At 37.8% G+C, this 17,880-nt stretch overlaps 2 protein-coding genes across 2 annotated transcripts; both read right to left on the reverse strand.

Moving 5' to 3' along the window:
- Positions 1-415: 415 nt before the first annotated feature.
- LOC109244370 lies at positions 416-2,655 on the reverse strand. Its single transcript, XM_019411453.1, has 6 exons — positions 2,384-2,655; positions 2,000-2,252; positions 1,539-1,765; positions 987-1,479; positions 723-881; positions 416-592 (listed from the first exon to the last, which is right to left on the reverse strand). Exons 1-6 carry the CDS (start codon positions 2,653-2,655, stop codon positions 416-418), a joined length of 1,581 nt encoding a protein of 526 aa, XP_019266998.1.
- An 8,343-nt stretch (positions 2,656-10,998) lies between these two features.
- Positions 10,999-14,098, reverse strand: LOC109244378 (transcription factor SPATULA-like). Its single transcript, XM_019411460.1, has 8 exons — positions 13,497-14,098; positions 13,283-13,390; positions 13,055-13,120; positions 12,897-12,962; positions 11,753-12,070; positions 11,600-11,669; positions 11,365-11,509; positions 10,999-11,278 (listed from the first exon to the last, which is right to left on the reverse strand). Exons 1-8 carry the CDS (start codon positions 13,848-13,850, stop codon positions 11,218-11,220), a joined length of 1,188 nt encoding a protein of 395 aa, XP_019267005.1. The 5' UTR covers positions 13,851-14,098; the 3' UTR covers positions 10,999-11,217.
- Positions 14,099-17,880: the final 3,782 nt, after the last annotated feature.

The following is a 17,880-nucleotide window of genomic DNA, read 5'->3' on the forward strand; positions in this document are numbered from 1 at the left end:
CTGATTTCTCTAATATTTGCTTTATCTCTCTGTTGGAAACCTCAGCTTGTCCACTTGTTTGCGGATGATATGTCGTGGCTACTCTATGGCGGACCCCATATTTAGCTAGAAGGTTATTCAACAACCGATTGCAAAAATGTGTCTCTTTGCCACTAATCAAAGCACGTGGAGTCCCATACCTCGAGAATATGCTCTTCTTCACAAAAGCAGCTACCACCTTGGCATCATTTGTTGGCAATGCGATCGCCTCTACCCATTTTGACACGTAGTCAACTGCTAGCAAGATATATTTGTTTCCTCTAGACAATGGGAATGTTCCCACAAAGTCTATAGCCCACACATCAAAAATCTCTACCTCCAGGATGTTATTCAAAGGCATCTCATGCCTCTTTGTGATTATCCCTATTCTTTGACACTAGTCACACTTCTTAACAAATGCATGGGCATCCTTGAACAATGTTGGCCAAAAGAACCTAGATTGTAGCACCTTTGCAACTGTCTTATAGCCTTCATGATGGCCCCCATAAGGCGAGGCATGGAAATCATACAACACTAATTCCACCTCCCTTTCTAGAATGCACCTCCTCATCAACTAACCAGCACAGTGTTTGTAAAAGAATGGCTCATCCCAGTAGTAGAAGTTCACATCATGTAGAAACTTCTTTCTAGCTTCAGATTCAATTTCAGGAGGAAGTACAAGATAATTCACATAGTCGGCTTACCATGGGAGGGTCTTGGATGATAGCAAACAATTTCTTATAAGGGAATGCCTCCTTAATTTTTCCACCTTCCTCCACGTGCTTATGATTTTCCAGCCTTGATAGACGGTCGGCTACTTGATTTTTTGTGCCCTTTCGATCTCGTATTTCCACATCAAATTCCTGCAACAATAAAACCCAGCGCATCAATCTAGCTTTGGATACTTTTTTTATAAATAGATACCTGATTGCTGCATGATCTGTATGGACTATGACTTTTGTTCCCACCAAGTATGCCCGAAATTTCTCAAAAAGCCCACACAACAGCCAACAACTCCTTTTTGTGGTGGTGTAATTCAGCTGTGCATGATCAAGAGTCTTACTCGCATAGTATATGGAGTAAAAGATCTTATCCTTCCTCTGGCCTAGCACTGCCCCAATAGCATGGTCACTTGCAATGCACATAAGTTCAAATGGTAAGGACCAACCCGGTGCTGCAATAATGGGGGCAGCCACCAACTTCTTTTTGAGCTCCTCGAATGCCTTCAGACAGGCTTCATCAAAATTGAAGGTTACATCATTTTCAAGCAACCTACACAAAGGAGTAGCAATTTTTGAAAAATCTTTAATAAAGCGTCTATAGAAACCCGCGTGTCCCAAGAAACTCCGGACACCCTTCACAAAAATTGGTGGAGGTAATTTTTCAACCACCTCCACTTTCGCCTTAGCAACTTCAATGTTGCTCCTTGATACTATATGCCTAACACGGTTCCTTCTTGTACTGTAAAATGGTAGTTTTCCCAATTTAGCACTAGATTCGTCTCTTCACAACGGGCTAACACCTTGCCTAAATTCTTCAAATAGTCATCATAAGAAGACCCAAAGATTGAAAAATCATCCATGAAAACTTTCACAAATTTTTCCACCATATTAGTTAAAATAGCCATCATGCATCTTTGGAAAGTGACCGATGCACTACAAAGACCAAACGACATTCGCTTGAAAGAAAAAGTGTCATAAGGACATGTAAAAGTGGTCTTTTCCTGATCCTCTGGGCATATGACAATCTGGTTGTACCCCAAGTAACCATCAAGAAAGCAATAATATTCATGCCCCGCCAATCTGTCCAACATTTGGTCAATGAATGGAAGTGGGAAGTGGTCCTTGCGGGTTTCTTTGTTGAACCTTCTGTGATCAATGCAAACTCTCCACCCCATCACGACGCGAGTAGGATTATCTCATTCTTCTCATTCTCTACAACAATCATCCCCCTTTTTAGGCACACATTGCACTGAGATTACCCAGTTGCTGTCAGAAATGGGGAAGATGATGCCTGCATCGAGCCACTTAATTACTTCCTTCTTTACGACCTCTTTCATAACGGAAATTAATCTCCTTTGTTGCTCAACACTAGGGCGGTGTTCATCTTCCAGAAAATTTTTATGCATGCAGAATGATGGACTGATCCCTTTGATGTCAGCAATTGTCCACCCGATAGCCTTTTTATGCTCACGAAGCACTTTGAGCAATTTTTCTTCTTGCACATCATTCAAGCTGGATGAGATAATCACTAGCAATGTCTCAGTGTTCCCCAAATAAGCATAGCGCAGATGCGCTGAAAGGGGCTTAAGCTCTAGCTTTGAGCTTCTTCAATTGATGGCTTAGGAGGGGTCAGAGTAACATGCCTGTGCAACTCCTCAAATCTCCCAAACCCATGGACATAATTGCAAGACATGTTAAGTACTTGCTCAATTTCTTCTATCATCTCATCCTCACTATCGTCTTCATCCCCAATCAAGGCTCGTTCAAGAGGATCTATGGGGCTAATATAAGGTACCAATGACGTCACATCACTTTCCACCATAGAAATCATGGATAGCTCTTCATAGTGGGCTGGTAATCTGAGTGCTTTATACACATTGAACACCTCTACTCGATCATCCACTCTCATCGTCATCTTTCCTTCACGTACATCAATAATAGCTCGGCTCGGGCTAAGAATGGATGCCCCAAAATAAATAGGACTTCCTGATCGGGCTTATAGTCCAAGATAATAAAATCAACAGGGAATATGAAAGAACCCACTTGAACTAACACATCTTCAATCACTCCTTCAAGATGAGCAAGGGAGCGATCAGCCAACTGTAAAATCACTATGGTTGGGCGAGGCTCACCCAACCCTAACTGTTTGAACGCAGATAGCGACATCAAATTGATGCTTGCCCCAAGATCACACAAAGCTCGCCCGATTGCATGTTTACCAATCAAGATTTGGATAGTGAAGCTACCTGGATCCTTCAATTTATGAGGTAGCTTGCTTTAAATTCTTGACCTACCTTCTTCAGTGAGTGCCACAGTCTTGAACTCTGTCAACCTCCTCTTATTTGACACAATGTCCTTGATGTATTTGGCAACTTCTTGCAAAATGTCTACCAGCGGAATATTGATTTACACCTGCTTCAAAATATCAAGAAACTTTTTATAGGCCGCATTATCCTTCACTTTCTACAATCTTTGAGGGAACGAAGGTGGTGGCCTCACAACTAATGGTGGGGGTTGCTTAGCCACCGCCTCTTTAGTTGGCTTCTCTGACTCCTTTGCTTTTTCTGATTCTGCTTCTATGGTGGCTGGTTTCTCATGAAAGGTCACTTGCTTCCTCTTTTTTCGACGGGACTTCTTCTAACTGACTACCATTCCTCAATGACACAACATTAATAGATGCTTTAGGATTAGCCTCAGTATCTCTTGGAAGAGCTCCAACTGGTCGAGTATTTTGAGCACTGGCAAGTTGCCCCACTTGTCTCTCTAGATTTCAAATCGCTGCAGCATGGGCTGCTGCTTGAGCCTATTGATCAGCCATCAATTTCTTTAGCATCTCCTCAATGTGAATCACTGGGTTTGTAGGTTGTTCAGCCTGAGGTGGTCTATACTGTTGTTGAGGAGCTTGTGGCCTATACTGATTCTGATCACCTTTGGTTTCCACCCTAACAGAAGTTTGGGTGGTTCCTCCAGTTAGGATTGTAAGTCTTCCCATATTGATTTATCTGGTCCTTATTTGCATTACCCACAAAACAGACATACTATAGATTAGCTAGGCATAAGTCGCTCGTATGACCCTCTCTACATGCTTCACAAAATAATTTAACCTGTTGCACTGGCTGAGCTTGTTGCTTGTTAATAACCAAGGTCATCTTATTGTCTTGGTTGGCCAATGTGGAAACCTGCGCTGGTAATGCAAAGACGATATCTAACTCGAGAACCTCTGCAGATTTTTGTATTGTGTGTCTGCCCATCTCTCCTTGCCAATCAGGATTGCTTTTGGAGAATTTGTTCAATAATGCATTATCTCATCGAAGCTTTTCTCCAATACTTGACCTCCCGCTGCAGCATCCACCACAATCTTTATCTCAGGATGTAGCCCTTCTATGAAAGTGTGAGCTAACACTTCATTTGTCTGATTGTGATGAGGACAGTCTCTGAGCAGTCCCTTAAACCTTTCCCAAGCCGAGTATAAAGACTCCCCCGATTTCTGTTTGAAGGCGACTATCTTGCTTCTGATCTTTGCATTTTTGCCTGAAGGAAACAACCCTGCCAATTTTTTTTTCGCCAGATCATTCCATGATGTTAGGGAATTAGCCGGATCCGCCTTCAATCACCGCTTAGATTCACCCAACAGAGAAAACGGGAACAGTGTGAGCCTCACATAGTCTAGAATGACTCCGTTAGTGATATAAGTATCACTAATCAATAGGAAGTTCAGGATGTGCTGTTGTGGATCCTCGTGTGAAGACCCATAAACTGCCCATTCGCATGTAGTAGCTGGATCATGCTTTGTTTCAGTTCAACGTGCCTAGTGATTCTGGGCTTCACAATGCTGGAGGTGACATTAGCAATGCTGGGCATCGCCACCTTTTGAACAACCAAATGTTGCTCCTCTGCCATGTCCACAAGAAATTGAACAAGTGCCTGAACATTATCTTTATCCCTTGCTTCCCTCAACCTCCTGTGAAATCATGTTCGGGGTCAAAGTCTTGAAGTTTATCCTGGCCTCTAACCCTTCTCATTCAATCCAAGTTCCTGAGAGCAGAGCAACTAATAAGAAATGCTAGACTTGACGAAATAAACCACTAAAGTAAAAACTAGAAAGTAGTCAATATTCAAGTCCCAGGCAATGGCGCCAAAAACTTGTTGCTCCCAAACGCACACACAAGTATACGTGGTCATACATGATAAGTCGAGTGTTGAACCCACAGAGACTTATATTAACTACCCACTAGTTTCATCCAGATTATTATTTAGTCAAGTCAATCCGAGTTCAAAAGAGTGATTATACTAAGCAATAATTCTAACAAGTAACTATTTTAAACAAGCAGCAAAGTAGTTGTTGTGTATTCAGTAGAGACGAATATTCCAGGGTTGTGATCGATTCACCAATCCTATTGTGCTCTAATTAACTCTCCCTTTCATACAATTCACTTATGGTTGCTAATTAATCGAACAATTGCTCTCGTAGTTTTCTCCCGAATTCCTACTCGCCTATTCAAAATAGATTAACGCCTATATTCCTATGGAATCAATCTATTAAGAACGCATTGAGATTATGATATTTAATTAAGCACGGTGACTAGGTATATTCCTATCCTAACCACAAATCTGCCCCCATTCAGAGTTAAGATCATGCTCTCTTCAATTCTTCTCTAATCTAGACGTAGCTTTCCCAAGCATAGCATAGATAGTATATAGAACCTAATTGTTGGCCAGACAATTAAGTAATTAATCATATAATTGAAGAAATAATCATATATTAGTGAATTGTAATCAAGGTTAAGTCAACTTTAAACAATAATATTTATGGCTAAATCACAACCCCAGAACTATGGGTTTTAGCCACTCATGATAATATCAAAACAAATTCACAAGTGTTGAATAAGTGAGAATACTAAGAAAAGATGAAGAAAACTGAGATATCCTCGCTCCCGGATGTTCCTCGTGTGTATTTTTTGCTTCACAGTGGCGTCTCCCCTCCCAAAATAGGCTTAGTCTTGCTTTTATACGTGTTGGGTAGATATTGGGCCGAAATAACCTTGTCTTAGGCGAAGTAGGAGAGACGCGAACCACTTTTCTACATCATACAGGAATATAATGAAGAGACCGTTCTAAGTTTGATTCACTTGACTTCTAGTTCTTAAACATTTTTTATTTGTTGACGTCAATACGTTTTACTAAAACTTGTGAGTAAACTTCCCTCTGTCAAATTTTACTCGTAGCCTCCTAGATTGGAATTTTACAGGTAGAAGTTTTGGGTTATACTTGGTCTCAATGTTCATTTCTTACACGCACGACCAAAGAAGAACTAGAAAAGTGTTGGGCACATGCCCATGTTGTCCAGCCAAAGGCCTTATGGCCTAATCCTATTCTCTTTTGGTGTCCATTCCTATTCGGAATTGGATTCGGTGTTTATTCTTATTTTGAGTGGGTTTTGTCTTTAAGAGAAAGCACCACTCATGATCTATAAATAGGACAACCTTGGAGAATTATTCGATGCTCATTGATACAAGTCTTTGAAAGACTTAAGACATAAGAGTGGTTTTTTTAGAGAGCTTTCATCAAGAGAGAAGAGAGAAGAAAAGTATTTGTTTTGCTGCATATTTTTATTCCGACCAGCCAACTTCAAATCACATTTTCCGATTCGTTAACCGTTGGATCGGGCTAATATTTTGATTGAGTGTTCGTAACATCCTGGTCTTTGATTTGAACGGTGAGATCGGATTTGGAGGCCCATAGCATCTGATTTCAAGCCTCGAACAACAGTTTCATTTTTGTAGATTTTCCTCTTTCTTCAATTGATTAGTTGTTGCTCTTGTTGCTATTGTTGCTCCGTGTTTGACACTTGTTGTGTAGTCATTTTTGAGAACTTTTGTAACCCCCTTATTGTTATAGTGGAGCTTTTTGGATCTTTGTGATCCCGTGGTTTTTACCTTCGATTTGAAGGGTTTTCCACGTTAAAATTTGGTGTTCTTTATCTCCTTTAATTATTTTCGGGTTTGCCTCTTCCTCGACATAACAGTGGTATCAGAGCCTTGGTTATTTATCCAGGTTGTTACGGAATGGAGGCAAATATGAGCAAGATGGAATGTTTAAATGGGAGAAATTATAAAGTTTGGAGAAGCAAGATGAAAGACTTGTTGTTCGTGAAGAAGATGCATCTACCCGTTTTTTCAGCTCATAAACCCGAGAGTGTATCTGATGAAGATTGGGATTTTGAGCACCAACAAGTATGTGGATATATACGAAAATGGGTTGAAGATAATGTTCGCAACCATATTGTGCACGAGACACATGCGAGATAATTGTGGAAAAAGCTAGAGACTCTTTATGCTTCAAAATTGGGAACCACAAGTTGTTCCTGCTAAAGCAATTGATGACCTTTAAATATAAGGAAGGCAGCCCTATCCTTGATCACATAAATATTTTCAGGGCGTCCTTGATCAGTTGTCTGGAATGGGAGTTAATTTTGATGATGAGATACAAGGACTTTGGCTTCTTAATATTTTACCGGATTCTTGGCAAACTCTTCGTGTTTCTTTGACAAATTCAGCTCCTGGAGGTAAGGTGACCATGGAATATGGTGTGTTGAACGAGGAAGTAAGGAGAAAATCTCAAGGTTCGTCCTCACAAGCAGTTATCTTGGTTATAGAAGATTGGGGGAGAGATAGAATAAGAGGCTCAAGGAATAGAGGTAAAAGTAGAAGTAAGTCAAGGTCCAAATACTATAATATTACATGCAACCACTGTGGCAAGAAAGGACATATCAAAAGGTTTTGCCGCAAGTTGTTACAAGACATTAGAGAAGGAAAAAAAGTTGAAAATAACGAGAACAATGTTGCTGCTATTGTTCGAGATGACCTTATTTTTGCTTATGATGAAAACGTCATCAATTTGGTATCTCATGAGACGAGCTGGATAGTAGATTTTGGAGCTACCTCACATGTCACACCAAGAAAAGATTTTTTCTCATCTTATACTCTTGTTGATTCTGGAGTGTTAAAGATGGGCAATGACAGTGAAGTTAAGGTGTTTAATGTTGGCACAATTTGTTTGAAAACTAATAATGGTTCAACGTTAGTTCTTCAAGATTTCAAGCATGCTCCAGACTTTCCTTTCAATTTGATCTCCGCAAGAAGATTAGACGATGAAGGTTACCATAATGCCCTCTTTAATGGACAATGGAAGCTCACCAAGGGCTCGTTAGTAGTGGCTCGAGGAGTCAAGTCTAGTCAATTATATGTGACACAAGGCTCTATTCTTAATGACTCCATAAATCTGGTGGAAAGTGATACTTTATCAGAATTGTGGCACAGAAGATTAAGTCATATGAGGGAGAGGGAGATTACGTGTTTGGCTAAGAAAAGTTTGCTTTCTAGAGTGACACAGCCAAAGTTGAAAAGGTGTATCCATTGTTTAGCTGGCAAACAGAAAAGGGTTTCCTTTCATAGCCATCCTCCCTCAAGAAAGCCCGATTTATTAGAGCTAGTACACTCTGATTTGTGTGGTCCTTTTAAAGTAAAGTCAAAAGGTGGTGTACTTTACTTTGTGACCTTTATTGATGATCATCCTCGTAAGCTCTGGGTGTATCCTTTGAAATCTAAAGATCAAGCACTTGGCCCATTTAAATAATTTCAGGCCTTAGCTGAGAGACAGAAGGCCAAGAAATTAAAATGTATTCGCACTGACAATGGTGGTGAATATTGTGGTCTCTTTGATTACTATTGCAAGGAACAAGGAATTCGTCATCAGAAAACTCCGCCCAAGATGCCTCAATTGAATGGTTTGGCAGAGAGGATAAATAAAACTCTAGTTGAGAGAGTTAGATGCTTGCTTTCAGAAGCTAAACTTCCAAATACATTTTGGGCGGAAGCACTTAACATTGTTGCCTATGTTATTAATTTGTCTCCTACTGTTGCTTTGGATGGTGATTCCCCAGACAGAGTTTGGTTTGCCAAAGATGTTTCTTATGATCACCTGAGAGTTTTTAGGTGTAAAGCTTGTGTGCATGTTCCTAAAGATGAGAGATCAAAACTGGATGCCAAAACTAAGCAGTGCATCTTTATCGGTTTTGGTCAAGATGAATTCGGGTATCGTTTTTATGATCCAGTTGACAATAAACTTATTAGAAGTCGTGATGCAATATTCTTTGAAGACCAGACTATTGAAGATATTGGCAAAGCTGAGAAGATAGATTCTCAGAGTAATGAGAGCTTAGTTGATAATGACCCAGTTTCTATTGCTAAGGCACCTATTGCACATCAAGGAACCCAAGACAGTGATGGAGATAGTGATCAAGATCAAATGATCATCATGGTATAGATGTTATCGATGCTTCAGTTGATGAAGTTGTGGTTGACCAGCAACCAATTTCTGCTCAGGTCTATTTCGAATTCTCCTGAAACCTCTCTTAGAAGATCTACAAGGGAGAAGCAAAAATCCATGCGCTATCCTCCTGATGAGTATGTACTTTTGACTGACACGGGAGAACCTGAGAGCTATGCTGAAGCCATGCAAGGTACTCACAAAGAATAGTGTATCGAAGCCATGGAAGATGAGATGAAGTCACTCCATGAGAATGGCAAATATGAGTTAGTGAAATTGCCGAAAGGTAAGAGAGCTTTATCTAACAAATTGATATTCAGAATAAAGCAAGATAACCATAACTCTGCGCCTAGATACAAGGCGAGGTTAGTTGTTAAAGGTTTTGGCCAGAAGAAGGGAGTTGACTTTGATGAAATTTTCTCCCCTGTTGTGAAGATGTCTTCTATTCGTGTGGTTCTAGGCTTTGCTGCAAGTCTAGATTTAGAGGTTGAGCAGATGGATGTCAAGACTGCTTTTCTCCATGGTGATTTAAATGAGGAGATTTATATGGATCAGCCTGAGGACTTCGTAGTTAAGCTTACAGATAAGCATGCGTTTTGCAAAAAAATTAGCAGGCATGAAGCATGTCAAGTTCCCCTACTTGAACACATATTTGGCCCCTTGACTGGAGGGGGAGTTTGTTGGGCACATGCCCATGTTGTCCAGCCAAAGGCCCAATGGCCTAATCCTATTCTCTTTTGGTTTCCACTCCTATTCGGAATTGGATTCGGTGTTTATCCCTATTTTGAGTGAGTTTTGGCTTTAAGAGAAAGCACCACTCATGATCTATAAATAGGACAACCTTGGAGAATTATTTGATGCTCATTGATACAAGTCTTTGAAATACTTAAGCACATAAGAGTGGTTTTTGAGAGAGCTTTCATCAAGAGAAAAGAGAGAAGAAAAGTATTTGTTTTGCTGTATATTTTTATTCCCACCAGCCAACTTCAAATCACGTTTCTCGATTCGTTAACCGTTGGATCGGGCTGATATTTTGACGAAGTGTTCGTAACATCTTCATCTTTGATTTGAACGGTGGAGATCGGATTTGGAGGCCCGTAGCATCTGATTTCGAGCCTCGAACAGCAGCTTCATTTTTGTGGATTCTCCTCTTTCTTCAATTGATTAATTGTTGCTCTTGTTGCTATTATTGCTCCGTGTTTGGCACTTGTTGTGTAGCCTTTTTGAGAACTTTTGTAACCCTATTATTGTTATAGTGAAGCTTTTTGGATCTTTGTGATCCCGTGGTTTTTACCTTCAATTTGAAGGGTTTTCCACGTTAAAATTTGGTGTTCTTTATCTTCTTTATTTTCGGGTTTGCCTCTTCCTCGACATAACAAAAAGAAACAAGGCGAAGATGAAGATATATAGTTACCTGAAAATTAGCTATTGATATGGAATAAGATTTTAATATACTTGAAACGACATATTAACTTGTCACAAGTTGCATAAATACATGGAATTAAACATTTTCAACAAATAAAACACTGTTTGAGAAAATATTTCTTATAAGGTGAAAGAAGTTTTTTCCTATATGCCGAAAACACCACAATGGAGGATGCAAGTTGTGATTCTTGCATCAACACAAAAGGTACTCCCTTTTACCCTTTACATCATATTCTTTATGATGTAACGGGTTTGAAGTATAAACGAGCTTCACAAGCAATGAACTTGATTCAAACAAACTACACGATGTTTTGTTTTGAGCACTGTTAAATTATCATAGAGATCTCTACATTTCCTCATTGCTCAAGAAGAAAAGAAAACCTTTGATCTTATGTGTAGTGATTCTTCTTGTTTCTTTTGATTAGTAGTTTACAGTTCATCCACTAACTGAACTACGTGTATGAAGCTTGTCTAATCAGCTTTAGATTAGTCGGACAAAGCTGAGTATATGCTACTTACTCGTCTTAACAAGATAGAATATAGTGCAGTCTTTACATTTATATGCCAAATTTTACATGAAACAACAGTACAAGCAATGCAGACATGATTCGCTCCATAGAATCGCGTTTGAACCCATAAATTAGCTTACATTAAACTTTATCCTAAGCAGCAAGATACATGTCATTTTTTCGATAATTTCCAGCAGGATGATGCAAATAAAATTTCAGAAGTTGCTGCATTCGGTTTTGATGATAGTGTCAACAGATGTACTTCTCCCAGCATGGCTGACAGTAGAATTAGGAAAATTAGTAATACAAATTTTTTTTTAAAAAAATCTTTGTGGAAAGCTCTTGTGCCAGGTACTAATTACCTATACAATTGTGGGGCAAGAAATTGGTCGCAATCCATATTGGTTTCACTCATAGCTCCAAATTGATATCGACGCAAGCATGCTTCAAGAGTATTTCTCTTCAACTCAGATGCATCAAAGGGAACTGAGGATGCCACATTTTCTCCTATTACACAATGAAACAACAATGATAAAGAGAACAGGATCCAAGGCAAAAAACTGTAAAATAGGTAAGGATGTTAAGCAAACAACTTACCAATTGAAACAGTTTTGGTCTGTCGCTCACCCATTTCATGTAAAGGTAACCAATCCTCCCTCAAAGTTCCCTATGCAACAAACAGAAAGTGAATGTCAAATAGTTATATACTGATTCCTTAATCTGCATTCCAATAGGTCACATTCAACTAACGTTACTCGTAGATCTTGACAGCTGAAAGGGATCAAGGTGAACATTGATCGATGACTCTGATTCAAAAGCATTGTTTGAATGGTTTACATTTGACATAGTTGCCACTGGTGTTAGCTTTGTCTCTGTACGATTATCCCCTGAACAAAAAATGGCATTTAACGATGTGTCTTGGTTTACATGGAGAGCCCCAGCCGCTTTAGCATTTGTGTATCCATTCCCCTCGCATAAACCCATACTTAGCTGGGAGACTTGATTTTGCTGTAACACTCGTGGTAGGCCCAGAGGATACATGCTTAACCCATTTCTCATTGTCAGCATCTGATATTTCAAGCACATTATCACGCTACAAATCATAACTTAAAACAAACTCCAGATCTAGTACCAATCTAGGAAATATACTGAGTTATAGATTAGCCAAAAGAATTTTCGATGACAAAGGAGGTAGAGAACATGTTAATAACCATCCAAAGCATCTTGAATTGAATATTGATGTATGCAGTTTCATTTCTCTCTAATCTTTCCATTATAAGTTATCAATATGAAACAAACTTTCCGGGTATGGAACAGGAAATTTATTAGTTTTTTCATTCAAAATTTTCCAGATAAACATTTTCAAGCCAATGTGTCACTTATGACGCCAATGTCATTTCACAATTCCCCAGTTCGTACAATTGATTATCCATAGGAGAAAGAAGTCCACAACCTACTGAACGATTATAATAACACATAACACTAGCTCCTATTAAACATTACAATAAAGAAAGCCAACATTATTCAGATGAGTGTGAAAGGTGAATAAGATATTTGATCATGTTCTGGACTTCTGGCTGAGCTACTTAAGTAGTGCTTTAACTATTCTTCCAACCTTTTTTGCTGTACCATCATTTAAGAAACCAACAAAAACACGGTGGTGCACCGGTGGAGGAAATTTGATCCCAAACAAAAACAGTAAGATCAAGGTGTTCAGTACTTTAGAACCAGAAGTAGGAAAGGAACGGTCATCAAACACAGGATTAAAAGGCAAATCCATCTAACGTTGTTAGCTGTCATCAAACACAGAAATAACCAAAACATGCAGAAAATTTAAAATAGAATCCCTTGGGAAAAAGCTAGAACCAGCAAATTTAAAATAAAAAGCAGAGACCTGTACTTGGAGCTGAAGCTGCTTGAGGTACTCAATGGCTTCATCAAGCATTGAAGCCTTGTCGGTCTGTCCAGAAATCCATTAGAAAATAATCAACTCACTATCAATCTTTAACTATGCTGATAAATCATTTTCTAGTTTCAAAATTAAATACTCACCTTGTTAGAATTTGGAATAAGATTTTGCAATGCTTTCATCTTCTCATTAATTCTGCCTCTCCTCCTCTGCCAAGTACATACCCATAACATCAGTGATAAGTAGAGGATTTAAACTTAGCAGGTTCGATTTTTAAGACTTCTAGTACAGAATTTATTAGTACTATAACTTTTGAAATTGTACGTTCAAATAACATACTAGTAACCATAAAACTAGATAAAAGAAACAACCTTTTCAGACAAATTGTGGACTTCAGCTGCTCTGCTTCTCTTGGAATTAGTGTTACTAGGTGGTGGTGGTTGTGCTGAAACTTCCACCCCCAAGTCCTCCGTACCACCCTGTAGCATAAAGAATCAGGGCCAGGGCCTTAATAAAAACACCAAATTCGGAACTTATTAAATTGATAAACTAATGAAAAACGAAAAAGGAAGTGTGTACAAATACCTCACTTTCACATTCATACTCATCTGGGTCGTTGTCCATAGTCCCAACAGATGAAGAAGAAACATTTGCTACACTTGCTGGGACATTATAAGCCCCATAAGAAGACGAGAAAACGCCACCACCCGACGAATTCAATACGGAAGATAACTCGCCATCCGATATACCAAGGCAATGTTGATTTTTAGGCAGAAGATGAGGTAGCGACGAGGTATCTTGCATTTCATGGGTCATAAAATTAGATGAAGGATGGAGAATATGACGAAGAAAAACAGAAATATCGTCAGGTTCAGGGTCAGGCTCGGTGAAAGAAAAACAAGTATTAGCATTGTGATGATAAATATTGTTGTTGGCCATTAGTATCGAGATACAGAAACAAGACAGTTTTTTATCACAGCATTAAAAAGTGAGAAAGATCAACTGCAGCTTGAGCAGCAGAAGTAGAGATAAAGCCAATTCCCAAAGGCGTGCAATTTTTTCTCTTGGGCAAAGACTTGTCTTGTTAATTTCCATTATCTGCAAAACCCACTAGCACACTCTTATTACATGAGTCTAGGAGTAAGTGACATTTTGGGTAATTGCCCCGAACGAGCGGAGGAGCGTGTATTTATTAGCCAACCATGCTGAAGTAACTTAACAGGAGAGACAGACATAGGCCTGAAAGAGATTGTGGGCGGATTTGCATTAAAGTGAATAAACCATTTGAATTAACGTCTTAGAATATACTTAGAATATACGGTCCACAATAAATGATCAATTTACTTTTTTATTTTGATCCAAAATAAGTGTTCATTTATATAATCAAGAAAAAATCAATGTATTTTTCCAAAATTACCCTTATTACATATCCCTAAAAAGTCATTTACTCATTACATTTGAGAAGAGAAGTAAGTACTACTATAACTATGGTGCAATATTTAATGAAGGGTGGCTTAGCCACGCTAACTATTTTCGTTTAGAATTTAGTATTTCCTTACTGAATATACCAAAAGCAAATTGGTAACTTATTGTGGACCGGAGGGAGTATACTCTGTCATGTTTTTTTTTCTTGATCAAAGTATGTTCAAATATAGGTTGTATATACTTTGTCATATGCACCTATTTTACTACAGAAAGAAAACGGAGTGATATTGTTTCAGTGTAGGTGATTATATCTTTTTAGTGTGCATTTGGACTTAAAAATTTGTGAAATTCGAAAAAAAATCAAGTGAAATGGTGTTTGAAAATTAGAGTTGTGTTTGACATAATATAATTTGGAATTGTTTTTTATTTTTTGTGAGTGATTTGAAGTGACATTTTGAAAAATAGTTTTTTGGAATTTTTAAATTTCTGAAAAGTTTCGAAATTTAATTTCAAGTGAAATTTGAAATTTTCATGACCAAACACTGATTCCGAAAAAAAGTGAAAAAAGTAATTCTTTTAATGGCCAAACGGGCCCTTAGGCTACTTTAAAAAAGAACTACTTTTCCCAAATTTCGAAAATAACCTCAACTTAGGCCCCGTTTGGCCATGAGTTTTCCCAAAATAAATTTGGGATTTAATTTCAAAACCGGAAAAGGGCCAAAACTATCCCTATCGTTTGATAAATGGTTTATAAATACCCTCCGTCCATCTATCCGTTCAAAAAAATACACTCGGTCCATCTATCCGTTCGAAAAAACACACGAAGTTAATTCTATTAACAAAAATACACCCGCGACTAACGGCAGAACTGATGGAGTGTGTTTTTTTGAACGGATAAATGGACGGAGGGTATTTATAAACCACTTAGCAAACGATAGGGATTTTTAATTGGGCCACGTGGAAATCTAAAAAAATGGATATTATTTCAACCCATTTACCTTATCCGACCCATTTACAAAAATGGGTAGTATCTATCACACCCATTCCCACTCATCTGATCTCCCCCTTTCTTCTTCTCCACACAATAACAAATTAATTAAAGAATAGATAAAACCCAAAATCAAATAACCCGAAATTCAAACCAGATTCTGAAATTTCTCCAATCAATCTCAAGATAAGTATTGAAACTCATAAATGGAAAATCAACAGATACATTTGGGTTGTTTAGTAAGAAGACAAGGATCAAAACAAACCAAAAATTTGAAACCAAAAAATTGAGCCCAAATGCTAAAAATTTCCAAATTTATCAATCAAATCTAGGAGAAATATTGAAACTTTGAAAGGGACAAGTAATGGAAATCTTTGGATTGTTCGTAAGAAAACAAAAGAGCCACGAAATAACAGAGAAAAAACAACTACATATAACTGATACAAGCACACAAGAAAATTGAAACCAAGGTTCTAAAAAGGTTGAAATTATCACATTCTAGGATAAAGATTGAATCTATAAAAGGTAAAAAAAAAAAAAAAGTAAAGGGTTACCTTTGGGATGTTCATAAGAAGAAGAGGAGGAGGACAAAGAGCCATGAATTGCAGATGAAGTGAAAGCCAAAGCCATATTTTCAAACACAAAGAAAGATTTGTTTCAACAAAGAAACGCTAAAAATTCTTTGTGAGATGAGAGTGGGTGTGCTGGGTGATAAGGAAAAAGAGAGGGAAAAAAAAAGCAAAGAAAAAGAAAGAAAATAATTAGGCGGGTCAAATAAATAGGGTCGGACAAGGTAAATGGGTAAAAATAAGACCCATATTTGATTCTTGGTCAATAATCCCTATCGTTTGCTCAATGGTTTATAAATATCCTCCGTTCATCTATCCGTTCAAAAAAAAAAACACTCCATCAGTTCTGCCGTTAGTCGCGGGAGTATTTTTGTTAATAGAATTAACTTCGTGTGTTTTTTTGAACGGATAGATGGACTGAGTGTATTTTTTTGAACGGATAGATGGACGGAGGGTATTTATAAACCATTTAGCAAACGATAGGGATACTTTTGGCCCTTTTCCGGTTTCAAAACTCATGTTTGGCCATAAATTTTGCTCATATTTTGGCCAAATCCCAAATTTCAAATCCCAAAATCAGCTATTGAGCTGATTTTGGGCCAAAATCTCAAAACTTGGGAATTATATACATGTTTTTCCAAAATAAAGTTGGAAAATATGTTTTGAAAACGTATGTCCAAACACATTTTCATCTTCAAACCAAACTTCACCCAAATCAGATTTTTCAAAATAAATTTGGGATCAATGGCCAAACGCTAGCTTAGATCTTTCATTTTATCTTTAATGACTAATATTTATAGCAACACAAATATTTTATTTTATTTAAGACTATAAATTTTAAATTTTTTATAGTCGTACAAATGTAATGACATACATAAGACCATAAAGTTAAAAAAGTTATTTTTCCTTAAACCTTTATCTGATTAAACAGGATCACATAAAATAAAATAATGGTAATATTAGAATAGATGAGTAGGAGCAACCGGCAAGTGGTAAAAGCTTTGACCAAACAATGGTTATGATGAAATGATAGATGTACTTCTTTACCTTTAATAGTAAGAGTTTTTAGGTTCGATCTCTTATGGAAGAGTCCGGAATTAGTATGTGGTTCTTTTGGATTCAAAGGATAAAAATATGTGGAGAACAAATATAGTGACCAAAATATATATAGCATTTTTTCGCGCTATACCTTAAGGGCCGTTTGGCCAGTTAAGTATAGCGTCTTTCAAAAAGACGCTATATATATATATATATATGGCCGACAAATAATTCTTTTGTACTTAACTGACACAATAATAATTCAACTGGTATGGCGTTTTAAGCTAAGACGTTATACCTCAAATAATGGAACCCCCGGACTAGTTTTTGCCTTATTTAAAGAGGTGAAAGATTTTGTAAAAATCAATTCATAAACATTTTCAAGTCTTCTGAAATTTTTCTTTATTAAGTTGTTTTGCATTTTGTCATAATGTCTGAAGAGCGAAGAATTAGGATTTCATTATATTGGGGGGGGGGGGGTGAGGTTGTGATGGCGAATAACTCAGTAAGCTATAGTTTATCTCCACAGTCTCATGTTAAGTTGCCACTTACAATGGAGTATGATAAATTGGTATCGTTGATATGTACAAAAATGAGTGTGAGCAAATGTTCGATGAATCTTAAAATAACCGAAAGATATCCGTATTCTGTGACTCCGCAAGGGGTAGCTTGTTATGCTGAGTTTAACATCGAAGACGATGAAACTCTGAGAGATTTTTTGGGGACTCCGGATGAATACCGGGAATTTATTGTAATAAAACTGTTGGAAATGTACGTTAAGGCTGAAGACGTTCGTAATAATGAGGTTGCACAAAGTAGGAAAATCCCTCAATCATCGGGTGGTTATTTTGGAGCAATTTTAGCCGAACATGTTCCGGCTGAAAGAGTTTGGCCGGATCTAAACTTATCTCCACATGTGAATGAGGAGCGAGAAAATAATTTCTCCCTT

The sequence above is a fragment of the Nicotiana attenuata genome, unplaced genomic scaffold, assembly GCF_001879085.1.
Source record: "Nicotiana attenuata strain UT unplaced genomic scaffold, NIATTr2, whole genome shotgun sequence".
In the NCBI taxonomy this organism is placed as follows: domain Eukaryota; kingdom Viridiplantae; phylum Streptophyta; class Magnoliopsida; order Solanales; family Solanaceae; genus Nicotiana; species Nicotiana attenuata.

Bases quoted from the DNA above. Each gene is read 5' to 3' on its own strand.
- LOC109244370 (XM_019411453.1), bottom strand. From the start codon at position 2,655: ATGACGATGAGAGTGGATGATCGAGTAGAGGTGTTCAATGTGTATAAA. The intron at 2,253-2,383 runs GCATGTTACTCT...TATCTCATCCAG, and splicing joins AGATTTGAGGAGTTGCACAG to CTTGAATGATGTGCAAGAAG. The intron at 1,480-1,538 runs GTTAGCCCGTTG...ACCATTTTACAG, and splicing joins TTGAAGAATTTAGGCAAGGT to TACAAGAAGGAACCGTGTTA.
- LOC109244378 (XM_019411460.1), bottom strand. From the start codon at position 13,850: ATGGCCAACAACAATATTTATCATCACAATGCTAATACTTGTTTTTCT. The intron at 13,121-13,282 runs GTTGTTTCTTTT...TGTACTTGGCAG, and splicing joins TCCACAATTTGTCTGAAAAG to AGGAGGAGAGGCAGAATTAA. The intron at 11,510-11,599 runs GTAAGTTGTTTG...ATTGTGTAATAG, and splicing joins GACCAAAACTGTTTCAATTG to GAGAAAATGTGGCATCCTCA.